The sequence below is a fragment of the Callionymus lyra genome, chromosome 1 (assembly GCF_982586985.1).
Source record: "Callionymus lyra chromosome 1, fCalLyr1.hap1.1, whole genome shotgun sequence".
NCBI classification, from domain to species: Eukaryota; Metazoa; Chordata; class Actinopteri; order Syngnathiformes; family Callionymidae; genus Callionymus; species Callionymus lyra.
In genome coordinates, this window is record NC_141818.1 from 2334352 (window position 1) to 2347158 (window position 12807).

The window sequence follows — 12807 nt, forward strand, 5'->3', positions numbered from 1 at the left end:
ATCCGTTCCTTCTGGTCTCCGCAGCACCACCATGTCAGGCCTGCAGACCCAGGTTCTCCCGGCCCTCCTCTCTCTGCTGCTGCTGTCCACGGTGCTGCCCGGATCGGACGCCCGGCGAGGAGGCGGCGGCTTCGGAAGGGGCGGCGGCGGCGGCTTCGGCCGCGGTGGCGGTCAGGCCTACAGACCCGTCCAGAGCAGCGGGTCCAGCGCGGGGAAGATAGCCGGAGCCGCGGCGGCCGGCGCCATCGGCGGAGCCATGGTGGGGTCCGCCCTGAGTCGCCCCGGGTACGGCGGCGGGTACGGGGGTTACGGCGGCGGCTACGGCGGATATGGCGGCGGCTACGGCGGATACGGGATGGGATACGGCGGGATGCCGCGCTCTTACGGCCTGAGACCCGGCTACGAGCCCGAGGGTTCTGGTGGCGAGATGGGGTACTACTACGACGCCTCCTGCAGGCCCATCTACAGCGGTGTCATCGTGGTCCTCGGCTCTCTAGTGTCCCTGCTGGTCAGCCACTGGATGCTCTAGACCTGAACCCCCAGATCACGCTCGGAGTCAAGGGGAACTTTACCTCGACCTCAGGAGAAAATCCCCCTTTTTTTCTAAAGGATATTTTTAGTTCAGAGACGCAAATGTTTATTTTTAAAAATCTATTTTCCATGAAAAATATTCAAAGTAATATTGAAGCAGATGACATAGTTAACGTTGTCGCACTTTTATTTTTTTAATATCAGTTTACAGATGATGTATTTACTTCCTGTTAGGCTACCTCACGTGCTAAAGTCAGCAGCTTCTATAAACCATCAGTTCAGGTAAATAGTTTATAGTCTTTTTAAAAAATAACACCCGTTTGTCGCTTTTGAACCAAATCAACGAATAAAAATACTGGATTCTGAGCTTCTCGTTACTTTTCACGCGGACGCGTATTCTGACGTCACTTCCTGCTGGTGTAGTCTCAGTAAGTAAGTAAGTAATATTTATATTAATATTTATATTTGTAGAGCACTTTTCCAGACCAGGGTCACAAAGCACTTAAACAATCAAAACAATACACAATAAAGTATATGCTTAAAAGATCAAGATAACACCGAGACAAACACAAAAGTCTCAGAAAATCAAGGAAAAGCCTGCAGGAATAAAAGTGTCTTGAGATGTTTCTTGAAAGAGTCACAAAGAATCTCGATTTTTATCGCTTATTTCTAGTCGTACTTTAATAATTGATTGTGTTTTTTGTATTTTGAGCTTATTATTGATCAAAACATTTCCAAATTTGCAGAACTGTACGGACAGTTTTCGAGTTGCACACATAAACAGGAACTGACGTCATCATCGCACAGACACCATATATAACATATAATAATAAATAAATAAAACATACAACATAGTTTAGATACTGTATATATTACTTCATGCCTCGATTCTCTGGCAGAGATACAGTAGTGCCACCTAGTGGCCATTTGTCAAAGTACCACCTATTATTCTACACGTGAAACATTGTTTGAATAATAAAGTTATATTATAATGTTATTGATTATGAACGTGAGGCGCTTGAGAAAAAAATAAAAGATACATTTTCAGAAAAGCGTCATGATTAGAATAGAAAACCAATTATATAAATAAATGATCGTGATATTAAAGCTACAAGACTCAAGTGTTTTACTATTAGCATCTTAGCCGTTAGCTTGTTGCAAGAGCATGTTGGAGTAAAAGTTCCTTCAAAAATGTACTTTAAAATACAAATGTCATAGTACAAGTGTGCTTCTTTGAAAATATAGAATTAATTCAAAGATGGAATTTAAACTGCATTTAACCCAGGATATTGTAATATTTCCAGTTTAAATAAAAACCTAAGTTGTGGTTGTCAAATGTTGGCAACAAGTTGGCAAAGAAATGTTTGATTTTTTTCACCTAAACAAACGTGTTTTCAAAACCATAACCATAAATAAAGCCGTGGTAGAAAAGCGTCACAGACACGGATTAAAGGGTTTCATGGTTTTATTTTGGCCATGTCATATTTTCCCACAGGTATCAGGACCACCTTTGATGACATCACTGCAATTGATGTCATCTTCGCACCCGCAGCACAAACGATGATGTGGAGATGAGGTGGGTCGGGGGGGACACGAGAGGCACAGACAGAATCCAAGATCCAAACCACGCTAGCCTTACGTCACCGGGTACACGGTACCATCCAAAAACCATCTCAGCTACCGCCTTAAATCAAGGGAGAACTTTTGTTTCAAAAGAACAGGAAACACTCACGGAAGGACCAACGGGGGGGAGGTTTGATGTCCAGATCCGTCTCCTGGCGAGTCGACCGGCCTCAGGCACGTGTGTAAACCAATAATAAATATCTTTAAACTCTCATTTCATCTCTGGCCGGGGACACGAGGGAGAAGCGCTGGTTAAAAAAGACGACACTTCTCTGGTCTATGAAGTCAGAACCTGGCGGATGTTGCTCTCCTTCTATGTTAAAATAAGCTTCTTCTTAAAAAGTAAACATTATGCTTGAGTGACGGTCCCACAGGGGGGTGGGGGGGCGTCAGGAGTGTCGACTCTGAGTCACAGATTATTTACAGCTGTACAGGAGGAGGTCAGAGGTCAGATGGAGAGTCGTTCCACGGGAGGTCGTGAGTCTCCCACAGAACCCGGCGTCTCTCCTGCTGACGGAGGCGACACGAGCGTCTGTGGTCAGATCTTCAGATGCCGTTGGCGCTCATCTTGCTCTTGTGGGAAACTTGTGTCGCAGCTTTAGCCTGAAACACAGCGTTAGCGTTTAGCATTTAGCCAGGGTTGTGTATCGTCTTGTATTCACACAAATATCTTCTTCGGCAGTTCTTGTCCTGATCCGAACCATCGTAGACATGATTCACAACTGGATGAGAGACTCAACATGTAAGACAGGAAGTTTCCTGACGTTACCATCAAGTTTCTCTGAGGACGAGCAACGTCAGGTTCAGCCTCTGATGCATCAGATTATTGCATCGTGAGAAAAAGTTCAAATCCAGGAGAGACTAAGTGGATTGTGTGTGTGTGTGTGTGTGTGCGTGTGCGTGTGTGCGTGTGCGCGTGCGCGTGTGCGTGCGCGTGTGCGTGTGTTCTCAGATGTTGGTGAAGCTTCAGTCTCACCTGGAGAACTTCTGCTGGAGTCAAAGGTTTGTCCGAGACCACGTGAGCCGAGTCCCTCAACTCTTCAACCTGCAGCACAAAAATCAATTGAAATGTCTGTGTGTGTGTTTGTGTGTATCTATATATATATATATATATATATATATATATATATATATATCCGTCTGTGTATATATCTATATCTATCCGTATATATATCTATATCTATCCGTATATATATCTATATCTATCCGTATATATATCTATATCTATCCGTATATATATATATCTATATCTATCCGTGTGTATATATATATCTATATCTGTCTGTATATGTATCTATATCTATCCGTATATATATCTATCCGTGTATATATCTATATCTATCCGTAGATATATCTATCCGTATATATATCTATATCTATCCGTATATATATCTATCCGTATATATATCTATATCTGTCCGTATATATATCTATATCTATCCGTATATATATATATATCTATATCTATCCGTATATATATATCTAAATCTATCCGTATATATATATCTATATCTATCCGTATATATATATCTAATCCGTATATATATATACCTATATCTATCCGTATATATATCTATATCTATCCGTATATATATATACATCTATCCGTATATATATCTATATCTATCCGTATATATATATATCTATCCGTATATATATATATATCTATATCTATCCGTATATATATATATATACCTATATCTATCCGTATATATATCTATATCTATCCGTATATATCTATATCTATCCGTATATATATATATCTATCCGTATATATATATATCTATATCTATCCGTATATATATATCTATATCTATCCGTATATATATATCTAATCCGTATATATATATACCTATATCTATCCGTATATATATCTATATCTATCCGTATATATATATATCTATCCGTATATATATCTATATCTATCTATCCGTATATATATCTATATCTATCCATATCTATATCTATCCGTATCTATATCTATCCGTATCTATATCTATCCGTATATATATCTATATCTATCCGTATCTATATCTATCCGTATATATATCTATATCTATCCGTATATATATCTATATGTATCTATACGTCTGTCTGTCTGTATATACATCTGTCTGTCTGCTTGTGCGTGTGCGTGTGCGTGTGTGTGTGTGTGTGTGACTGACCGGTCTGTCTTTGATGATGACAGCAGGGTCGGCCAGCACGTCGGTGTCGACTGAACTGGTGTTTGTAGTTTTGCTCTCTGCTGCAGGAGACTTCTGGAAACACAAGCAGACATCAGCTCCAAGAACGCTCTCCTGGATGAACTAGAGGAGAACTGGTACCTCCAGCTTGGGCACGGGCGGGATGACGGGAGGTTTGGGCTTCAGGTCGGTGAGGTACATGGCTCTGGAGAGCAGCAGCAGAGACGGAGGAACGTTCTCCTTCAGGTGCAGGTCCAGCCACTGCAGCAGATCAACACATCCACGTTACAATCTCACGAGGTCACTTCGCTCTCGTGTTTCAAAGGTCTATCTTCAGACCTGCTGCAGCTGCACTCGCAGCTGATCCGTGGTCAGACCCAGTGATCTCATCCCTCGACTACGACAGGCCGCCTGCAGCTCCGACACGCTCATGGCGGCCACGCCCTCGGCTGAGATCATCTGAGGGATGGCAAGAGTCAGTCTCGCCCTCGGCGTCAGGGGAACGTTGGGCTCACCTCGTCGTCCGACCTGATGGCTCGCAGCTGCATCATCAGCTGGAAGCGCAGCAGGTTGTTGGTGCCGATGGGCTGCAGCTCCAGCAGTTTGCACAGGGCCACCAGCTGGGGGCGCTCCAGGTGCTCCAGCGTCAGCTCGTCCTCGAACAGCTTGGAGAAGCGGACGATGTCCTTGGTGGTGGGCTGCTCGCCGGTGCCCCGGACCTGAGGGGCGAGTCAGCACAGCCCGGTGACTCACGGTCTTTTGAGCACCCCTGACGTCTCACACCGAGACCAGGACTCGCCTGGAATGTCTTCATGACGTATAAAACCCACGACCGAAGGAGCCAGAACACTTCTACGTGGATTTCAGGGTTACGTCAGTTCACAAAAACCGACGTCTTAGTTTGTTATTCTTGATGGGCGTTTACCGAAACATACTTAATTACTCGCAACGAAAGAACAAGAACGTTATTGCGTTCCAACTGGCAGACCTCGCCCGGGCCTGATGCTCCTGAAGGTTCTCCACGAGTTAACTGACCTTGAAGACACTCTTCGGTAACGTAAAAAACATTACTTTGAAAATTCAACTAGTTTAAAATCATTTCTATAATTAAACCAGTGTTATAAGGAAACTAGTTTAAAAATAATTTCTATAATTAAACCAGTGTTATAAGGAAACTAGTTTAAAAATAATTTCTATAATTAAACCAGTGTTATAAGGAAACTAGTTTAAAAATAGTTTCTATAATTAAACCAGTGTTATAAGGAAACTAGTTAAAAAATAATTTCTATAATTAAACCAGTGTTATAAGGAAACTAGTTAAAAAATAATTTCTATAATTAAACCAGTGTTATAAGGAAACTAGTTAAAAAATAGTTTCTATAATTAAACCAGTGTTAAAATGAAACTATTTAAAAAATCAATTCTATAATTAAACCAGTGTTAAAATGAAACAAGTTTAAAAATAATTTCTATAATTAAACCAGTGTTAAAATGAAACAAGTTTAAAAATAATTTCTATAATTAAACTAGTGTTAAAATGAAACTTGTTTAAAAATAATTTCTATAATTAAACCAGTGTTAAAATGAAACTAGTTTAAAAATAATTTCTATAATTAAACCAGTGTTAAAATGAAACTAGTTTAAAAATAATTTCTATAATTAAACCAGGGTTAAAATGAAACAAGTTTAAAAATAATTTCTATAATTAAACCAGTGTTATTATGAAAGTCTTATCATAATTATGACGTTTAAAAAGATTTTATATTAATGTTAAACGATGTATGAAAATGATATATATAAATATGTGTAGTGCTGTGAATGTAAAGTATTGAAACTTATTGGTTGCCATTCATTTCTATTCTTCATTTATCAACTTGTATATTATGTTGTTAATGAATAATTAGCATCTAAATAAACATTTTCAAATGGCGTGTATTGTATGGTTTGCTGCAAAATTCTCCATCCTTTCCAAACCCTTTATACATCATGTACACAAGTGTTGTCACGAGAAGTACCTTCTGGACGTATGTGGAGAAGCGCTGGGTCTCGTCCTCCGTCTGAGCCTTGGCCTTGTTTCGACGAGCCATCTCAGAGATGGTCTCCTGGAGGAACTTGGCCAACTCCAGCTTAGCCGCCAGACCTTTCTTCTGTTTCTCCTCCTGTGAAACAATTGCTTCTTTAGACGTCACGGCCAAGTCGTTTCATGATGGTTTGCTAGTTAAGTAGATGTTATCTAAAGCTGTATAAAGCTGTATAAAGCTGCTTAAGACACTTATTACTGCAGGCTTTTCCTTGATTCTCTGAGACTCCTGTGTTTGTCTCGGTGTTAGACTAGAAACACTAGAAAAGCGATATATAAATATTACTTACTTACTCACAAGACAAGTATAGAGTGTTGATGTCAACAATTATACAGAGACTTTCAATACAATTCAAAATGGTCGAAGGAAATATATTTGTTTGGGAAATGATCTTTCAAATAAATCAAACGTCCATGAACAACAACAAAGTCATACTCGATGTTATGGAAACTTCAGTAAATATATACATATATTTAAAGTGATAGTTCACCCCAAATTCAAACCTCAGTCACCCTCATGTCAACGAAGGAGTAACCTGTTCTTTTTTAGAGTTATAGACAAAAATGTTTGTTCATTTTAATGTAGCGACTGGAGCTCAGTTGTCTTAGTCTTCATCTTTGTCCAAAAAGACAGTTAAATACATCCAAATACCTCCGTACTGCTGTCTGTATACGTCTTGTATTGAAGCCTCGACGAGAGAGAAGAATTATTACTTATTAAAAAGATTAAGTAGATCTATTTTTTGCGCTCGTTTGTGGCAGATGTTTGAAGAATGACACGCGATATAAACCAGAAGTACTGTAACTTACTGGGTAAATATCGCGAGAACTTGCAGAGTACACGCACAGTCTGCCGTCTACACTGGAAAAACGACATTGTACTTCTATAATTAAACCAGTGTTAAAATGAAACTATTTTAAAAATCAATTCTATAATTAAACCAGTGTTAAAATGAAACTAGTTTAAAAATAATTTATATAATTAAACCAGTGTTAAAATGAAACTAGTTTAAAAATAATTTCTATAATTAAACCAGTGTTAAAATGAAACTTGTTTAAAAATAATTTCTATAATTAAACCAGTGTTAAAATGAAACTAGTTTAAAAATAATTTCTATAATTAAACCAGTGTTACAATGAAACTAGTTTAAAAATAATTTCTATAATTAAACCAGTGTTAAAATGAAACTAGTTTAAAAATTATTTCTATAATTAAACCAGTGTTAAAATGAAACTTGTTTAAAAATAATTTCTATAATTAAACCAGTGTTAAAATGAAACAAGTTTAAAAATAATTTCTATAATTAAACCAGTGTTAAAATGAAACTAGTTTAAAAATAATTTCTATAATAAAACCAGTGTTAAAATGAAACTAGTTTAAAATAATTTCTATAATTAAACCAGTGTTAAAATGAAACAAGTTTAAAAATAATTTCTATAATTAAACCAGTGTTAAAATGAAACTAGTTAAAAAATAATTTCTATAATTAAACCAGTATTAAAATGAAACTAGTTAAAAAATAATTTCTATAATTAAACCAGTGTTAAAATGAAACTAGTTTAAAAATAATTTCTATAATTAAACCAGTGTTAAAATGAAACTAGTTTAAAAATAATTTCTATAATTAAACCAGTGTTAAAATGAAACAAGTTTAAAAATAATTTCTATAATTAAACCAGTGTTATTATGAAAGTCTTATCATAATTATGACTTTACACGCACAGTCTGCCGTCTACACTGGAAAAACGACATTGTACTTCCAGTTAAATAGATCGTTACACTTTACACTTTACATCACTCCTTGTTAGATCGAGTACGACACCCCCGTTTTAGAGGTTGCAACTTTTATTTACTTCTTGTTTCAACCTTGAAATTTTCTTTAATTCCTTATTTATTTATTTTTTCCAACTAGCCTGAAATAATTAACAAGTAATTTAAACTTTTGCTGTGAACTGTACAAGTTCTATCTTGGAGCACAAGAATATTTCTGAGAAGTAAACACAACCAGTCACGTCAAATATTCAAAGTTAGAAATGTCTGCAGGCTCGTGGAAAGTTGTGAAAGCATGTGTGTGAGTGTGTGTGTGTGCGTGCGTGTGTGTGTGTGTACGCTGGTACAGCTACTGAGATAAGTCAGCAGTCACATTCCCAGTTGCGTAACTGAGCTGATGTCACGTCTGTGTGCTCGTGGAGGATCGCTTGCCTTCTTGGACTCCGTCTCGAAGGTCGACGGCAGCATCTCCGGGAAGAGTTTGAGGAAGACGGGAAGCAGGAACTCCATGAAGGGGACGATGATGAACACCATGAAGGGAACCAGGCGGAAGAGATCCGCGCACGTCCTCATGAGCTGTCGACACAAAAGTGGGATCAGAAAGTGAAAGTCTTGATTTAAAAAGTCTCTCTTGAGCAGACCTGGGTAAAGTTTTGACTGTGTTTGACAGACCATGTATAAATGGTTCTAATGCATTAAAGAGTTTTTTTTGTGTTTATTATTTATTGACATTTTCACATAACACTTACTTACATACTTTTTCTCTCCTTTTTGTGATTAATTTTGTTGAGTATATATATTAATCCCTGAAAACATTTTTTATAAGTCAGTTGAAAAAAACTCATATATACAAGAATAAAATTGCAGTTTATTTAGCTTAATACAAGTCACGGCCTAATGATGAACGTCCTTTTCTTTTTTTTAAAGGGATTTTCTCGTCTTTCTTTTTGCTCAACGGCCCCTAACAACATTCACAGAATTAAATGTTGCCCTTGAAGAACTTTAACTGCCCACCCCTGCTCTTGAGTGTTCGAGTCAGAGAGAGAAGCGCAGAACTCTGATGACCCGAGAGCTGAAACAAAACATGGCCTTTGGACAGAGACATACTGTAGTCAAGACAAACAAAGATCAATCGAAATGTATTTGGAGTAAAGGCTACTAAACGGTCTATCCAGACATTTTAGTTTAAACATGAAAAAAATGTAATTCATTTACAAAATAAAACATCAGTGAATATTTCCGAAGGTATCAAAGTCTTTGTGAGACTGAAGTTAAAGCTAAACCTCCCATCCTTATCCGGTCTGATTTAAAACAGTCTGATTTAAAACATAGTCATATTTTGTTAGCTCTTTTTAACACATCTGGGAAGTAAGAAAAATACTTTAGAACAGCAACAAAGAAATTGACACTTTCCAACAATTTCACTTTGATTAGTGGAAAATACAAAAACACTATGATAATGAACTACTAACCACATTCAGCTTTAAACACTGAAACCTAAACTATTAAAAGAGGGGTTGATGCATCTGGTTATATTTGGAAGGAAAATAAAATATAATCGAGAAGCCTTTATGAAGTTTCAAATGAGAAAAAGTGTGCTGTAACCAGTCGACTGTTTGTACTCAAATTAATGTATGACCATTTCCCGGATTTATTTACTTTTGTCTTACCGTTAGGCTAACACACAAAATCTGGACTTTCGGTCGTTCAGAGTACGCACGCCCACATGTGCTTAAACAACGTTTGTTTGATGGACATTAGGGCAAACAATGAACAATACTTGTGATGGTTTCTGGAACATTCACCGTAGGTGGCAGAGATTTGTTTCTTTTGATGGCAGAAATGAGGTTCTCTTACCCTTCTTCTCTCCCTGCGCGTCAGAATTTGTCCATGCAGCAGCCTCCACACCATCCTGCCCGCCGTCTTAGTGTCGATGCCGAGTAACCTGAAGCCGTTATAATAGTGCTTCAGCTCGTCCAGCACACGCAGGTGTAGAGCCTTTTTGACTGTTGCCTTCTCCAGCGATGCAGGAGCAGCAGCAGCAGCAGCAGGTGGCTGAGGTGCAGCTCCGCCAGAGTTCTTCTTCCCTACATCCTCTGGACCGCTGGCAGATGTGATGTTATTGTCCTCCTGTTTGACTTCCTGAAGCCAGAGGCTGGAGCTGTGCAGAGATCTCACGAGGGCAGAGGCTCCATGGTGGCAGCTCAGCGCGCCGTTTCTGTAGCAGTGAGGGTATCTGGAGAGTCTGGTGGGGTACGATGTGGAGATGACACGTGGGGGGTCTATCTGGAGAAAGGCTTTGGAGGATAAGGAGGAGCAGTTTCGCTTGGTCAACAAATACGATCCCCTGTAAAAAAAAAAAAAAAAGAAAGAAAATGAACACAAAAAAATGTAACTTCTTCTAAAAGTTAAAATATGTATGTAACCGGGACCCTGACAGATTTGAGAAGTATAACATGGTCAAATATGTTCCTTCATTTACAACAAGAAAATTAGTTATATTATTTTGTGTATTGGATTCATAAATCCTTATATTTTTGGGTCGAAAACAAGAGTCATAACAAGACAAAGTGAAACAACAAACTATAGGTGCGTCAAACTCTAGCAACTACAGTTAATATCAGGTATATAAAGTTTATAAAAGACTATGTCTGAAAAGACAAAACAACACACTTGTACTAGAACACCAATTATGGCCTTGAATGGCCGTAATTATCCAATTAAATATTTACAAGTGATTCATCTGGTCTAAGGCGTGTCTACACAATAGTTCAGCTTCACAATACTTTCAGAATAATGATGTGTTAAAATAGACCAGCAGCGAGGAGGTTAAAGCGTCCGCACACAAAAAAGGAAGTGAACACGAGATAACAATTTATGACAATTTCCCCCTAATGTGGGACAAATAAAAGTTGATCTAATCTTATCTTTTACCTTTCGTGTCAGGCCAGGACATCTTCCAAAGGAGAAATCCATTTAACAATAGATTACCACAAACTGTGGACCATCACAAAATTCCCAAGTATTGTTATTATTATGTTTTGTATGGTTTACCAAAGCCATTATGAAGTTTTAAGCTCGTCACTACTATTCTGTAAGGCTTCATTTTCAGTTGGATCTAACTATGATCCATTCTTACAATTTGTTTTGAATAACCACAATGTTATAACCACTAAACTGGATGTGAATAATCTTTAGGACAGTACAGGAGTTAACGATAAATATAAGAAGATTTAAGGGACATTTTTCATGGAATTGCTGATGGGCTTCATACCCGTGTTTCAGTTGGAGACCTAAAAGTGGATTCTTGTGTTCATGACTCTGGATCTTACCTTGATCTTGTGACTGCAAGAAGCACCTGGTGACTAAACACAGCCATTGCAGTAGATCAGGGGTTCCTATAGGAAGACATGAGGGTGCAGAGGGAAAGAGATGGGGTCTGGTTACAAAGGGGAGGGAGTTCGGATGGAAAAAACCCAGAAGTAGTTTAAACACGTGTGTTGTCAAAAGAAAACTCCTCCCCATCACATGAGAAATGTATTTGCCACATTACATAAGCATGAGCTGCTTTTATTTAGCGCGTTTATCAATCTTTACGTTTCCATGTCAACTTTCATTCAAAGAACAAAAGTTAAACGATATATTTCGACCGGAAACTGTAGAGCCGGTGAATCTATGTTCATAACAAACACTTTCGATTCAAACCGAATAGGACGTGGGAATAGAAGTAACACTAACTTAGCTTGTATTGCAACTATATGAGACATTCTTCACAATATAAGACTGGCGAGTTGTTCATTTAGGTAAAGAACAAAAGGGAACATATTAAAACCATTTAGCTCGTTCTGCCACCCAGCTAGCTTGTTATGCTAGCCAGCTAGCTTGTTATGCTAGGTGGCTAAAATGGCGAGCGCACTAACCTCCAACGTCACTGACCGGCCGATGGCTGCTGACTGGGCGCTAGTAAGGCTTGTCGGTGCGGCGACAGCGATACAATCCACCCACAGCAGTCCGTCGAGGTGATGGCGTGGAGTGGGAGCGAGTGTCGACGAGGTAATAAACCCATTTACGTGGGTTTATTCCGCTGCTGCAGCTGAACGCGTCGTGTTTTCCTTCCACACTCGCGCGTGCAGGCCTCTGGAAGAACACTCGCACATGCGCAGACGAGCTCCAGCTGATTACCAAAGAGTTTATTAAAGTTTATTGACCGTTTGTTTGCGGCGATAATATTATAACTGTTACATTATTTGTTTAGTTGCGATACTTGATAAGAACACAGTACTTATTATGCTATATAGTGTTATTTTATTTTAAGCAAATATTGTATGATTTTTTTTTTTAATGCAACTACTGCGGCCACTGATGTGAATTCTTAAAATAGTTTCATTTTAATGATCACTATCTGAGTTAATAACGTTGATATCTTCTTTGTAAACAGTTTCTTAAGATGAGACTATTTTTATTTAAGGAAAACTTTTGTGTGTGTTTTTCTAATCTGCCACAAAAAACCGCAATAAAAGTTTCTGTTTCTGAACCAATGTGTTGATTTAAGCGTCTCTTACGTTGATGTTGTGACTCTATTGTATCATCAGTGTGTGTTTGTACAAAACTCTATTTTC

The 12807-nt window shown here is 38.4% G+C and overlaps 2 protein-coding genes across 4 annotated transcripts; one reads left to right on the forward strand and one right to left on the reverse strand.

Annotated features, from left to right (window-relative positions):
* The first annotated feature begins 31 nt into the window (after positions 1-31).
* Positions 32-836, forward strand: sprn2 (shadow of prion protein 2). Its single transcript, XM_087792689.1, has one exon. The coding sequence runs from the start codon at positions 32-34 to the stop codon at positions 527-529; it is 498 nt and encodes a 165-aa protein (XP_087648815.1). The 3' UTR covers positions 530-836.
* Positions 837-1978: 1142 nt separating this feature from the next.
* On the reverse strand, positions 1979-12320 carry letm2 (leucine zipper-EF-hand containing transmembrane protein 2). 3 transcript variants are annotated; one of them, XM_087787853.1, is made up of 11 exons: positions 12109-12320; positions 11521-11586; positions 10046-10535; positions 8621-8764; positions 6353-6496; positions 4853-5056; positions 4677-4796; positions 4479-4598; positions 4320-4409; positions 3131-3199; positions 1979-2757 (listed from the first exon to the last, which is right to left on the reverse strand). In XM_087787853.1, exons 2-11 carry the CDS (start codon positions 11565-11567, stop codon positions 2701-2703), a joined length of 1485 nt encoding a protein of 494 aa, XP_087643979.1. In that variant the 5' UTR covers positions 11568-11586; positions 12109-12320; the 3' UTR covers positions 1979-2700. The 3 variants fall into 3 exon arrangements, with proteins under 3 accessions (XP_087643979.1, XP_087643961.1, XP_087643971.1); XM_087787835.1 differs by having other exon boundaries at positions 4320-4412; XM_087787845.1 differs by having other exon boundaries at positions 4320-4412; positions 11521-11627.
* Between the last annotated feature and the right edge of the window lie 487 nt (positions 12321-12807).